The sequence below is a fragment of the Chiloscyllium plagiosum genome, chromosome 22 (assembly GCF_004010195.1).
Source record: "Chiloscyllium plagiosum isolate BGI_BamShark_2017 chromosome 22, ASM401019v2, whole genome shotgun sequence".
Lineage (NCBI taxonomy): Eukaryota > Metazoa > Chordata > Chondrichthyes > Orectolobiformes > Hemiscylliidae > Chiloscyllium > Chiloscyllium plagiosum.
Window position 1 is genome coordinate 17,823,642 of NC_057731.1, and position 14,994 is coordinate 17,838,635.

At 40.3% G+C, this 14,994-nt stretch overlaps 1 protein-coding gene across 4 annotated transcripts in view; it reads right to left on the minus strand.

The window, feature by feature from the left end:
• Window positions 1-14,660, minus strand: part of blnk (B cell linker) — a 199,241-nt gene extending 184,581 nt beyond the window's left edge. The window contains exons 1-2 of one of the 4 annotated variants that reach the window (XM_043712515.1): window positions 13,891-13,965; window positions 13,712-13,774 (exon numbers count right to left, since the gene is read on the minus strand). In XM_043712515.1, coding sequence (XP_043568450.1) covers window positions 13,712-13,774; window positions 13,891-13,950 — 123 coding nt within the window. In that variant the 5' untranslated portion in view covers window positions 13,951-13,965. Of the gene's footprint in view, window positions 1-13,711; window positions 13,775-13,890; window positions 13,966-14,211; window positions 14,427-14,509 lie in introns of those variants that run through there. The other 3 variants (XM_043712514.1, XM_043712516.1, XM_043712518.1) reach the window with 3 other exon arrangements.
• Window positions 14,661-14,994: the final 334 nt, after the last annotated feature.

Below are 14,994 nucleotides of genomic sequence, written 5' to 3' on the forward strand. Positions count from 1 at the left end.
CCGGCCAATTCCTAATCCAAACCTCCAACTCACCCTCAATGCCATAGCTCCGTATTTTTTGCAGTAGTCTACCATGGGGAACCTTATCAAACACCTTACTAAAGTCCATATACACCACATCTACTGCTTTCCACTCGTCCACCTCTTTAGTCACCTTCTCAAAGAATTCAATAAGGTTTGTGAGGCACTACCTGCCCTTCACAAAACCATGCTGACTATCCTTGGTCACATTATTCCTATCCAGATGTTCATAAATCCTATCCCTTACAATTCTCTCCATGATTTTGCCCACAACAGAAGTGAGACTCACCGGCCTATAGTTACTAGGGTTATCCCTACTCCCCTTCTTGAACAAGGGAACCACATTTGCTAGCCTCCAATCTTCTGGCACTACTCCTGTAGACAACGAGGACATAAAAATTAAGGCCAATGGCTCTGCAATCTCCTCCCTTGCTTCCCAGAGAATCCTAGGATAAATGCCATCAGGCCCAGGGGACTTATCTATTTTCACCCTTTCCAGAATTTCCAACACCTCTTCTCTACATACCTCAAAGTCATCCATTCTACTTAATTGTGACTCAGTATTCACATTGACAACAATGTCCTGTTCCTGATTGAATACTGACGAAAAGTATTCATTCAGTGTCTCCCCAATCTCTTCAGCCTCCACACGCAACTTCCCACTACTATCCTTGACTGGACCTATTCCTACCCTAATCATTCTTTTATTCATGACATACTTATAGAAAGCCTTTGGGTTTTCCCCAATTCTACCAACTAAGGACCTTTCATGTCCCCTCCTTGCTGCTCTTAGCTCTCTTCAGGTCCTTCCTGGCTACCCTATAACTCTCAATCGCCCCATTTGAACCTTCACGCCTCATCTTTACATAGGCCGCCCTCTTCCCTTTAACAAGGGATTCCAATTCCTTATTAAACCACGGCTCCCTCACACGACCCTTTCCTCCCTGCCTGACAGGTGTTAATAAAGATTGCATCAGTAGTCAGTCATAGAAAAAAGTGAAGTTATGGGGATAAAGGCCACCTGTGCACTATTAATGCCCCAAGTTGATCACTTACAATTGTATCTGTGAAGTGAAGTGAATTAAGTCAGTAAGGTAAGAGGTTGTTTTAGGGGACAATTTCATAGAGATTTAGAAGATAGTACATCCTAGAACTCACACTAGAAAATGGTGTTGTATTGATGTCCGAAAGAGAATAGAAAAATGCCAGATATTTGAAAGCAAATGTACACAGTGAATTTTGGAGAACCAAGTACAGGTGCACAGAAAATAAAATTTGTTTTAATTTAATGCTTATGTTGGGCAGGAAACCTGGCCAACCGAAGCAACTCGAGATGAGAGAGTTTGAAATCATGAAGAAGCAACAGTTTGTCAGAGAATGAAAGTGCAACATTAAGCAGGAGATAAATGGAATAATACCTGGCATCCACACAGTTACAGATTGCTTTTCTGAAAGGTTGTGAGACTGAAGCAGGGGAGACCTGACCGTACGTGTGCAGTCCAGAAGAATAACCTGCTCCTTCTGTCCGCACAAGGAAAGAAAGAAACAAAAGTTGAAAGATTTGACTCAACAAAACATTTGTCACCCAGGCTCATCTTTCCATTGGGCTGAAAAGCTACTTACTCTTCAGAAATATGGTTATAATACAAGTTAGTTCATAATGATGCCTTATCAACATTAAAGAGATACAGCTCGAATTCCCAGCAGGTAGCCTTCTTAAACTCTCAAACACAGGTTAAAAGTGAAGCAGGTGGTTGGTTAGCAGGTCAGTTATTCAGGTAATTGGTATTGCCTGTCCAACTTTTACAATGGCCCCACATATCACCCTTGGGAGGACCTGAGCATAAATATGATCATGCAACTTTAGAGTTAAACTTAGTTTTCAAAGGGTTAAATATTCAACCTGTCAGAACTGAGAGAGTAAGATTAGAATTAAAGCAGGTTGGTTTTTTTCCAACTTGAAACTGACATGAGAAGGAATGAAATAAAAATGAATAGAGAGTCCCTCATGTAAGAAAGCATAGCATGTTTTGTCATTACAGGAAACGATGTGGAAGACCTTTATAATCATCAGCCACTGTTATTTTTGTTTATTCTGCTTCAAAATAAATCAGCAACTTGACTTGACATCAACCTCAGCTTTAACAGAGGCATCTTCAGCTCTGCTCATTGAAACACTAGAAAAGCTTAAGCACTCAGACTAATGTGCAAAAACCACAACGTTGTCACTGAACCCATGAAATTGTCCAGCAAAGACATTTCCTTTGTAACAGCAGATTTTTTTTTAAAAATGTTGCAGCTAACTTTGTTGTTTATTGGCCAAAAATGGAAGTTTGGGATACTTAGGTCATGTCTCCCATAGAAATGTCTGGACAGTTTTTAACATGGACCTTGTACAAACCCTTTTTTAGCAAGGTAGCAATGTGATGGACACACAAGATGGTGAGAGATATTTAAAATGTGGTGTTGACAGTTGCTCAATATAGAAATCCAATCAGTGAACAATTCATCCACAAATGTCTGGCCACTTAAGAAGGAATCTAGCATTTTGTTGTCGTCAACCACTTTGGATCTCCACTAGCCATTGAAGAAAAGGTTTTAAATAACAAGGCAAAGACATAGTAGGGACAGCACAATGGCTCAGTGGTTAGCACTACTGCCTCACAGCACCAGGTTCAATTCCACTCTTGGCAAGTTGAGTTTGCACATTCTCCCAGTGTCTTTGTCAGTTTCCTCTGGGTGCTCTGGTTTCCTCCCACAGTCCAAAGATATGCAGGGATGTGCATGCTAGGTGAGTGAGCCATGGGAAGTGCAGAGTTACAGAGATAGGGTATGGTGGTAGGTCATGGTGGTATGCTGTTCAGAGGGTCAGTATGGACTCCATGAGCTGAACGGACTGCTTCTGCCTGCAGGGATTCTATGAATTTTGGGTAGGACGCTATAAGTGAGTGTGAGTTCATGGGTTTACATTAGCTGAAAGACCCACTGAAGTTAGTGCTCATGTGTATTACTGTAATATCTGTGGACTGAAGCTATACTAATTGCACCACGTTTTACAATGAATGAAGAAAGCAGTAGATCAATCAAACCAAGTGTTTCTGTGTCTACTATTAAAGTACTATTAAACAAGCCTGCCCTCAAAGATTGAAGAAGCAAAAATAGAGTAAGATATGAAAGATCCAGTCTAGAACACAAGGGAGTATCATTGCTACATTCCTGGTGTCTTCTCCTGAGATATTCAATTTAAGGCAATGTGAGTCACTGTCTTCAAGAATTATTGAACCCGAAGAGATATCTGCGTGGCAGATCTCAACTTATAACTACATGCTATGAGCAGAATCTTTAGCAAAACATGATCAATTAAATCTCATGAACCAGGAAAGTTTAAAACTCCTAATAAATACCATTCTATTGAAGCAGTTGCCAAAAGCCCAGTATTGACATAGTTCAAGAACTGTGTTCAGCAAAAAGTTAAGATGAGTGAAATAAAGCCCAATGTCTACATTTTTCATTAAAATGAGCAAAGACAGGAAATGAAGCCACTTCATGTCTCCAATCTGCACTTTTATGTTCTATTACTTCCTTACTGAGGCAGCAACACACTTGATAAATCTTTATAAGTCGGCACAATAATTATTCTGGGAGCCAGTTCACATACTTGATGAATCTTCAACTTGTGGTATTTTATCATTTGTTCTTGTTCTAATGCTTCCATCACAATGTAATCAGATATAATTTAGTTGGATGTTGAACTTTACACAACAAAGCAGCTTAACATCATTCTAAAATTAGAGGAACTTGAAGGGAAAGTAGTTACTGTGCAATAGGGAAAGAGCAGATGAGTGTAACTAATTGGATAGTTCTGCCAGAGAGCTGGCACAGGCACAAAGGCCCAAATTGCCTGCTTGGTGCAGCACAATACAATGAACTATTGTGAGAATTATTTCAGATTATAAAGCTGGTATTGATAGAGAAATGGCCAGAGAATGGTAACAAAGCACTGGGGTTCCGAGGGTTTGAAAAGGGTGCATTTGAAGAGTCGAAATGTCAGGGCGACGCAGGGCAGAGCTTTATGTCTGCAAGAGTAGAGTGTGTGTACCGACTGAACTAGGGAGGAGCTGAAGTGTTGCTTTCCCTGTGGCAGTGTGGAATGCAGAGATTAAGCCAGGGGTGTGTTTGTGACAGGCCTCATGCTGTACTTGTCAGATATTTGCACGTCACAAACACTCCTTCATTGGGAGGCACATCAAATTCAGTCCAACCTTCAAGATCAAGTCAGTGGTGGGCAGGAATCTTGTGCTTCCCGTTTCTTGACAGCTTAAATATGGCGTGCATCAGCCAAGGTTGTTCAGTTGTTAGATCACAGGTGAGGTTTTTGTCTCAGCAGCACAGGGATGGTACCAGGAGGAAATACTGGGAAAGACCAACTGGGATTGGAGACCCTGGTGTCCGTGTCTTCAAACGGTGCATCAGTCGGGTAGGCAAAAGGGTGGGGTTGTGTCAGGGTCCTGAAGCAGTAGCACAGCAAGGCACTGGCAAGTTTGGGATAGATATGTGAAAGCAGCCAGGCTCTGGTCTACTGGATGAGATCCATCACTGCAGTAGATTCATCCTGTGTCTTTAAGGGAGGCAGTGAACCACAGATGGCAACTCAACAGACAAGGCAGAAACACTGAATCTGAAGCAAGGCACAACCAACATTAGCATCACAGTGTTATCATCCGTCAACGTAGAAGGAGGACTTGAAGTCAAGCCTTCTGCCTCTGAGATAGGGATATTACCACTAAATCACAAGAGTCCACTTGGAAATGGCTGCTAAGAAACTGCTACATTGATAGAGATCAGGTGCTGCTCATAGATATTCACTTTCAAGGAGACCAGAGGTCATAAGACAAGGCTATTGTGGACTGGGTAGAGTTCTAGTTGTGGTCCATGCAATGGTCACTCTTTCTCATTGGTTCCACTGTATCTGCTCAAGGCGTGAAAGCCTTGTAACAGAGATGCTTACAGTATTGCCTGGCATCCCCTCCCAGTTCACTCTGTGCATTTGTAAGGAGTCTTATGCACTCAACCCTTCTGCAACTCGGGTGATGTAGGAGAGGTTTCACCACAGTAGGACCTTGGTTACACAACAACATAGGCTACAATGCCTTCAATCAACAACAGGGAGGTTCAGAAGGAGACACCGAGGTCTGTGTTCAATGGTATTCAATTGGCTGGTCAGCACATTTTCAGAAAATACACTAGTTGGAGATGTCGAAGGCTTTCATGGGAGGCAGTCACTGACTTGAGGCCACCCCTGCAACAAGATGTGCAGCCCTCTATTGCAGGGAAGTCTACACCAGTCACCCTCCAGGGAACGAACGCCCTGAACTTCTACACATGCAGCTAATTCCAGTGCTCCAGAGAGGCATGTGTGGCATTGCTCAGACTACAACACATTGATGTGTATGGGATGTGACAAAAGCCCTGTTCAGAGCACCACTACATTCATCAGATTCACAACAGATGCTGATAGCCAGGCCACCGGGGAAGAGCTGTGGGACCACAGTGCGATTTCTAGACGTACAGGGTATATTTAACTGCACACACATTTGAGCTCCTGGAGACCAGCCAGCCACATTTGTAACTCAGAAAGGATTTCCCTCCCTTCACATTCAAGTTGCCTGTGACCCTGGGGAAGCAATGTGCTCATTTCTCAGGGAGTTCTCACAACACACACATCTGAAAGATACCCATAGATACCACAGTTTTTTGAGGCCCCTGACCAAATGCAGGATTGGATCCGGGCTGACAAGGGCTATCCCCTCAGATTGTGGATAATGATAACAGTGTGTCATTGGGGGAAGGAGTGTTACAATATGGTACACTGCTTTTCAAGGTCAAGCATAGAAATTGCATAAAAATGTGGCCCCAGTATCTTGACCGGTCCAGCGGGCTTTTACAATATGCACCACAGAACGTATCCAGAACGGTTACATCTGTTGTGTCTCGCAAAAAGTGGTACTGCAAAGGGAAGAAGAATTGATGATCAAGGATGTGGAGGAGCAGTTAACCTCCTCAGAGGAAGATAACAAGGAGGAATGTATGCTAGCCTCCTATCCAGAGCTATCTCACTACACATGCTCTCTCTCCAGTAGGTTGCCAAGGGAGTGCGTCAGATAAAAAGAGATAATGCCCCTGGGGTACCAGCTTTGCACTGAAGCTCAAAATCACTGACACCACCATGTGCTATGTCTTAGTTCCTTGCCCATACTGCTAAGACCATGATTGCATGAGAAACAAATTACTTCTTACACTTATTGGTGACCATTCTAGTTGTCAAGCCGTTTGTGAGGATGCCATCAGATGCACTGCATGCAGATAGTTTGTGTAACATTGGGATGAAAATTCGCATCAAATACATTACCATCTAATAAATACTGACCTCTAACACACTGTACATCAATGCTTATACAGGTGAGATGTCCCTCAGACTCTTTCGTTCAAAGACTGCCAAATAGGAAACATAAGTGAAATATACCTTCCAAAGGAGGATGTCCCAACAAATTAGCATGACGCACCTGACAGTCAGCTGTAAAAAACATATTTGGAATGCTATATATGTGTTCTATAACAGTATCTCAGCACCCGTGGCACTACTGCAGCCTAACATTTCTTCTATGATCACTGCACCTTATTGCAATCCCAACCTAAGGAGGCAGGCTGCCGGGAGTGATCCCCAACTGATAATTACAAATGGGACACGTTTCCACCACACACACTTAAAATTTACATTGAGATTGTGAGCATTGTGCTCCTAGCATGGAAGTGGAAGTGGCACCCAATTTCTGTCCCACTGTTGGGAGCCATCATCTTCATATTAAATTTTGTCTATTATGTTAAATTTAGATAGAACTTTGGTTCAGGTAAAACTAAAGTACTGTGCACAGTTTTGGTCTCTTATCTTGCAAAACAAAAGACATTCAGGCACTCCAGAAGGTGCAAAAATGACTTCTGTTCCAAAATTGCGAGGTTATACACATTAGGAAAGACTAAATAGACTGGTGATCCTTTCTCCAGTGAAGGCAAGCTGGCAGGATGACCCATTGGTGTTTAATGAAGGTTTTTCATAAGTTAAACATAGCAAATATTTGTGTGTGTCAGGAAATCCAAAACTAGTAATAAATACAACTGTCAATAGTACAGCTAATGAGATACTCAGGAGAAACATCTTTACCCACAGAATGATTTAAATGAGGAACTAGCTGTCACATGGAATGGTTAAGGCTAATAGCACTGATATGTTTATTAGGAAGCAAGATAATTATGAAGGAGAAAGTTTTACCAAGGTATTCTGATAAGATTAGATAAAGTCAGATAGGAGGAAGCTTGTCATGGAGCAAAAATGTCATGGTCTAGTTAGATATTAAGACAGAGGCAGAAATAGACCACTCAGCCCATCAAGTCTGCTCCACCATTAAATAGATCCATAGGCTGATGTGGTAAACCTCAACTCCATGTTTCTGTCTTTTCCCCATAACCCCGATTCTCTTACCAATTAAAAGTCTTTCTTAGCCTTGAATACACCAAAGAACCCAACCTCTAGAGCCTGCTGCAGTAAAGAATTCCATAAGTTCACTACCCTGAGAAGAAATTCCACCTCATCTCTGTCTCAAATGGGCAACCCCTTACTCTGAGATTAAGATCATTGGCCTTAGATTCTCCCACAAGGGTAGCCAATCTCACTGCATTGACTCTGTCAAGCCCCCTACCAATCTTATTTGTTTAAATAAGGTCACCGGTCATTCTCCTAAATTCAAACAAGTTGGATCAATGACCCATTTCTATGCTGTAAACTCTACAGAATTCTGTGTGCTCTCTGGCCATATTATTGGCAAGAGACCAGTGATTTCCGTATTGAAAGAGATGTTTAAAGCTTCTTCATGCTGTTTATCCAAATTTCTGCTAATCGTTTGCTGAAAAATATTTGCAAGATTTCCATGCATTGGAACTTCATCTACAAGTGGTACACAGTGACTTTGGGGGTTTTACTCTGATTCTTAGTTGAACTATAAATGCAAAAGTAAATTGTTTTTTCACAAATGTTCAAATTTGTAAGTCTACAGTATCTGGAAAACATTGGGTTAGGTCGCGAACTGGTTTCCCAGACATAAAACTGGTGATACTGGTGTTGTCGATTGGTTGTTCTGTTATGGAAACTTCTGGAATTTTATTCCCACAATCTACAATGTCTGGCTCAGAAGTTGAAAATCTAACAGCAAAATTCTACACGGTGCAAATATGCAAACAACAATGACTGGAGCAATCCTCATGAACCTATCAACATAAGGTGCCACTGCACCCTCCTGAATTGGAGAGCAACTTTAGGAGATTGCACTCGAACGATTAGACTTCTTCATAGGATGAGCTGTTTTTATGACTATAATCATATCGAAATCACTGAACTATTGAAAATTTGCCCCTTCACAATTTAAAAAGAAACCTTGAGCAAACTGTAACCTGTTGAATGAGTTATAACTGCTTTAATCGCAAACTGATCTGATAACCACTGAACAGGCTTCACTGACCCAGAAAAATTACCTTCATATTTGTGAAACAGATTTATGACTAAACCAATTACAATTTTAATTTAATGCTTTTTTTAAAAAAAAAGTTTGTTTCCTCTACTTCAGCTTCAACCTCAATCCCCCATATAAGTCTCAATTATTTATTTCACCCTGTTAAATATTAACTAAAATCAAAACACATTCCTGGTTTTCTAACTGTGTAAGTACATCAATGACCTTGTCTGTTGATCCTGCTTGCTAACATCATTGTTGTTTCATACCCGATGATCCAAATGACTTGGTAGTAGATTCAAGTGCAGATCACAAAATGGGAAATCCACACCATAGAGAGCGTTAGATCTTTGTGTGTTTATTTTTTAATAAGAGGCTGTGTGTGAGAACTCCTAATTTTTCCTGACCCTTATGTTTCTCTAACTATTCATCCTGTTCAAGCAGGTTGAATGTTCCAGCATTTTTATTTAACTGACTTTGAAAATCTATTCCTAAGTCTTGAACATATGGGAAAACAATATGGCATATAAGCAATACAGTTTCCTAAAAAGAATCATTTAATTGATTTCCCTTTTTATTGAGAACTCTTAACTGAGTGACAATTCTTGATCGCTGGTCTCCATTCTCATGCCCATAAATTTCAGGTCACTCAAAACTATCCCCCTTCTCCTAAGTCATACTAGACTTGTCCCCTCAAAACCACTGGACTCACTGATCAGCACTGACTTATGGTGAAGCAATGCAGAATTGAACAATTCTTGTTCTTGAGTTTTAAACTCCATCATGGCCTCTTCCCTCCCGATTTCTGTATTGTCCTCTCACCCCACAACCCTCTGAGACACCCATGCACCTGCAATTCTGGTGTCTTGAGCCTCCCTGATTGTAATCACACTGGTAGTCTTCAGCAACCAGGATCCTAACATCCAAAATTCACTCCCTAAACATCTCCCCTTCTCCTTCCTCCTTTAAGAATCTACTTAAAACCTATCCATTTGATCAAGACTTTATTTAATCAGCTCTATTATCTACTTTTTGTCATTTTCATAAATGATTTGGATGGGAGCATAAGAGGTACAGTTAGTAAGTTTGCAGATGACACCAAAATTGGAGGTGTAGGGAGTTGGGAGGTCATGTTGCGGCTGTACAGGACATTGGTTAGGCCACTGTTGGAATATTGTGAGTAATTCTGATCTCCTTCCTATCTGAAAATATTGTGAAACTTGAAAGGGCTCAGAAAAGATTTACATTAATGTTGCCAGGGTTGGAGGATTTGAGCTACTGGGAGAGGCTGAACAGACTGGGCTGTTTTCCCTGGAGCGTCGGAGGCTGAGGAGAGCCTTATAGAAGTTTACAAAATCATGAGGGGCATGGATAGGGTAAATAGGCAAAGTCTTTTCCCTAGGGTGGGGAAGTCCAGAACTAGAGGGCGAGAGGGGTGAGAGGGGAAAGATATAAAAGAGACCTACGGGGCAACTTCTAACAGAAGGTGGTACACGTATGGAATGAGCTGCCAGAGGAAGTGGTGGAGGCTAGTACAATTACAACATTTAAGAGGCATTTGGATGGGTATATGAATCGGAAGGGTTTGGAGGAATATGGGCCGGATGCTGGCAGGTGGGACTAGATTGGTCGGCATGGACGGATTGGACCGAAGGGTCTGTTTCCATGCTGTACATCTCTATGACTCTATCTCCTTAAATAGTGCAGTGTTAAATTTTATTGTATTACAATCTTGTGAAGCATCTTGGATGTTTAATGACATTAGGGATTCAGTAAAAGTACAAGTTGTTGTTAAGTGGGGTATTTTATGTTGTGGAGCTGCAACGTAAAAAGAAGAATGTTTTAACCAATGCTACATTGTATTGTACCACGTGCAATACTGTGAAATGTGATTCTTTGAACAATGCATGAAACATTAACCTCTGGTTTACTCCCAGTGCCAACCTTGAAAGAGGGAAAGAATAAAAGGATAAAGGAGATTATACAATCTCTTCAGCCATTGAATTATGTTCAAGGATTGAGGTTCTTAGATCATTGAGGTCTCTTCTGGGGCAGAAAAGACCTGTTCATAAATGATCAGTTTCACCTGTCCTGGAGAGAGACTAATATCCAGCAGGAAGATTTTCTCATTCTGTTACGGGAAACTCTCAACTATTAAGAAAGGGTTGGACGGGATTAGAAGTAGTGTCAGAGTAAAAGAAAAGTAGACGAGGTGGTTTTGAGCCTGAAAAGAACAATTTAATTAGATAATTCAGATAAGAGCATTTCAGATAACAAAGTAACTCTGCATTAAACTGCATTTATTTCAATGTAAGGGGTCTTACAGGTAAGGCTGAAGAACTCAGGACATGTTTGGGATTGGTATATCATAGCTATTACAAATATCTGGCTGAGGGACAGACAAGAGTAGCAGCTCAATGTTCAGTGTTTCAGAAGCTTTAGGAAGGATAAAAAGAGAAAGAGGAGGAGGGGGTGGCATTTTTGATTAAGGAAAATATTACTGCTGTTACTAGAGAAGATGTTTCTAAAAAAATCATTTTGTGAAAACATATGGGTTGAAGTTAGAAATGATAAAGGAATGATCACTTTGATGGGATTGTACTATACACCCCTTAATAGCCAGAGGGAAATTGAAGAACAAATATGTAGAGATCCCAGAAACATGTATGAATAATAACATTGTAACAGTAGATGATTTCAATTTACCTCTCATTGACTGGGACTACCATAGTGTCAAATGTCTGGATGGTGAAGAATTTATTAAATGTGTTCAATAAAATTTTCTTTGTCAATATGTAAGTGTTCCTAATACAGAAGGAGCAAAATTTGTCCTCTTGGGCAATAAGGCAGGGCAAGTGACTGAAATGATAGATGGGGATCATTTTGGGCCTAGTGATCATAATTCTATTTGTTTTAAAATAGTTATGGCAAAGGATGAGCCTTCCATAAAAGTTAAAGTTTTTAATTGGAGTAAGATAAATTTTAATAGTTTGTGACAAGAAATTTCAAAGTTCATTGGAGTAGACTGTTCAAACAATAGAGGGGATTTCTTATGAGTAGGAGGCTTGATAACAAGAGCTCAGAGTCATTATGTTCCTTTTAGAGTGAAGGGTAAGGCTGGTAGGATTAGAGAACAATGGATGAATAAAGATATTGAGGTTCTAGTCAAGAACAAAAAAGAATCATATTATATATAAACAACTGGGTTCAAATGAATCTCTTGAACATAAACAGTTTTAGGGCATTTTTAAGATGGAGATCAGGAAAGTTTAAAGAGATGATATGAGATAGCCTTGGCAAATAAGGTGAAGGATAATATTCTATAAACACTGAGAATAAGAGAGTAACCACAGAGAGAGAGAGAGAGAGTAGGGCCTTTTAAAGACCAATGAGGTCTTCATGGTGTTAAACTTCAGGAGATGGGACAGATATGATAGGAATATTTTACATCAGTTTTTACTGTTGAGAAAGAAATGGAGGCTAGAGAACTCCGGAAAATAAATATTGATATTTTGAAAGCAGTTCACATTACAGAAGAGGAAGTATTGAAGGTCTTAAAAAACATAAATGTTCAGGACCTGATCGAGTGTATTCCAGGACACTGTGGGACCCCTTGCAGAAATATCTGTATCATCCAGAAACACAGGTGAGGGGCTGGATGACTGGAAAGCGACTAACGTTGAGCCTTTGTTTAAGAAGGGATGTAAGGACAAATGTGGGAACTACAAACCTGTGAGTCTGACTTTGGTGTTGGGCAAGTTGTTTGAGGTGACTCAGAGACTCAACAGTATTTATATGCATTTGGAGAGGCAAGGAATAATTAGGGATAGTCAGAATGGTTTTTGTGAGGAAAATCATGTCTTACAAACTTGATTGAGTTTTTTGAGGAACTAACCAAGAAGATCGATGAGGGCAGAACGGTAGATGTTGTTTACTTGGACTTTAATAAAGACTTTGACAAGATTCCACATGGTAGACTAATTAGTGATATTAGATCACATGGGATTCAGGGTGACCTTGTGAATTGGATACATGATGATAGGAGACAGTGTGATGGTGGAGGGTTGTTTTTCAGATTGGAGGCCTGTGACAAGCAGTGCTGGATCCACTTTTGTTTATCACTTACATAAATGATCTGGATGAGAACAGAGAAGGCATGTTTATTACATTTGTGGATGACACTAGAATTGGTGGCATAATGGACAGGTTATATAAAATTATAAAGCGATCATCTGGATCAATGGACTAAACAGTGGTAGATGGAATTTAATTTGGATAAATAGGAGGTATTTCATTTTGGTAAAACAGAACAAGGGCAGGACATATAAAATTAAAAAGAGGGTCTTGGGTACTGTTGTAGAACAGAGAAATACAGGGTTCAAGTACATAATTCTTTGAAGTTTGCATCACACGTAGACAGGGTGGTTAAGAAGTTGTTTAGCACACTTGCCTTCATTGCTAGGCTCTGAGTGTAGGAGTTGGGTCCTAATGTTGAAGCTGTACAGGATGGTGGTGGGACTTCTTCTGGCTGTTCTGGGCTCCCTGATATACCAAGGATATTAGTAAGCTGGAAAGGGTTCAGAAGAGATTTACCAAGATGTTCCCAGGATTAGACGGTTTGAGTTACAAGAAGAGGCTAGACCTTTTTTTCACTGGAGCACAGGAGGTTGAGGGGTGACCTCATGGGGGTTTTTAAAATCACGAGGGGTATAGATTAGGTGAATGGCAGGTGTCTTTTCCCTAGAGTGGGGGATTTCAAGACTGTAGGCATTTTTTTTAAAGGTGAGAACAGTAAGATTTTAAAAAATATGGAGGGCATTTTGTCTTACACGGAAAGCAGTTTCTGAGTGGAATGAATCTCCAGAGAAAGTTGTGGATGCGGATACAGTTACAATATTTAAAAGGACATTTGGATAAGTTCAAGAATAAGAAATATTTGGAGGTATATGGGCCAAGTGCAGGCAGGTGGAACCAGTTTAGTTTGGAATCATGGTTGGCATAGACTGGGGGCCTGTTTCTATGCTGTATGACCCTATAAAGAAGCAGGTAAGTTTAAAACCCCACCAAGGATAAATAAAGATGACATTTCAACTTTACTTGGGAAAGTATACTTTTATCATTAAACTTACCAAAAACATTGTCCCGGATATTTTTTGCCTTTCCACCACACTGGCAGGTTCACTTAAATTATTCTGTGTATAAATAAGGAACAAGGAAATGTTTAGCTTCAAATGTTAGCTTGTCCAAAGATTAGAAAACAAATCATAATTGATTTAAGGCCAGAGATATACTTGAGACAAAAACTTGCATAATTGACAATATGCTTTAGGTTAATAAGTGGAATAACAGCGCTGTCAACTGAAGTCATATCTCATCCTCCAATGACACTCCTTGGCCACAGTAAATTTTTTTCCTGAACAATTAAGTAACCTTTCAGTACTTCCTGGATTGCCTTAAATACTTAAACATTTATTGACGTTTTCTCTGTTTACTCTCATTTATCTTGTCACCCTTTTGTGATCAATCGCGGTGCATTAACATTTTCCAAAGAGAAATAAAGGCGATGTTTCAACGGTTATTTATGTATGTATGAAATTTGTCTTTAAACGGGAAAAAAGTTCCGTCTTACCAGTCGCAGGAATTCTGCTAGTTCCCGAGGTCTCCAACTTTCAAACTCTTCTCGAGTTGGTAACTTTGTGGCCATTGTACACCTCAAAGAACACAGTCTCAACCTTTGATCTAATCGTTGTGTTTTACTTCTGAGAACTTATTCCTGCTCCACTCTTTCCCAGCTCAAGGCGGAAGTTTTCAAGATTTGAAGTTGTCAGTGTGCAATGGGACTCCTCCACGCCTATTTTACCACGACGCAATCATGTGTTAATCTGACCGAAATGAAGGGCAGTGAAAGAAAAGATTGGAAATCATACCTGCAATTGGAGAGAAAAACCATTGGCTGCTAGAGTGCGGGGTGTTCATCATTGCGCTTGTTATACATTACAGTTAGAAATATTGACATATTTTCTAACATCATGCTTTTTCGCTGATTTCATTTTCATCGTGCAAACGAAATGCGCAAATAGTTTTCGAACTGCTTTAATTAAATGCAGTTATTTGTATTTTTTTTAGTTGTCCGTCTAAGTTGGCATTTATATGCCATTTACTGTATATGTAATAAACCTTAGCCTTAACCTACACAGTGCCTGTGGTATATGCTCCCTCTAAATGCTCTTAATAGATTTCGGGAGGTGAACGTGCACTAAACTTGCGTAAGACGAAATTGAGTAAGGTCACACCGCTTAGATTTACTGCACTTCTCTAACAGTTTCCCACTGTCAACATCCTGCAGGTTACAGACCAGAAACTTAACTGATCAATCATGGAGATTTGTCTACAAGAACAGGTCAGTGACTGG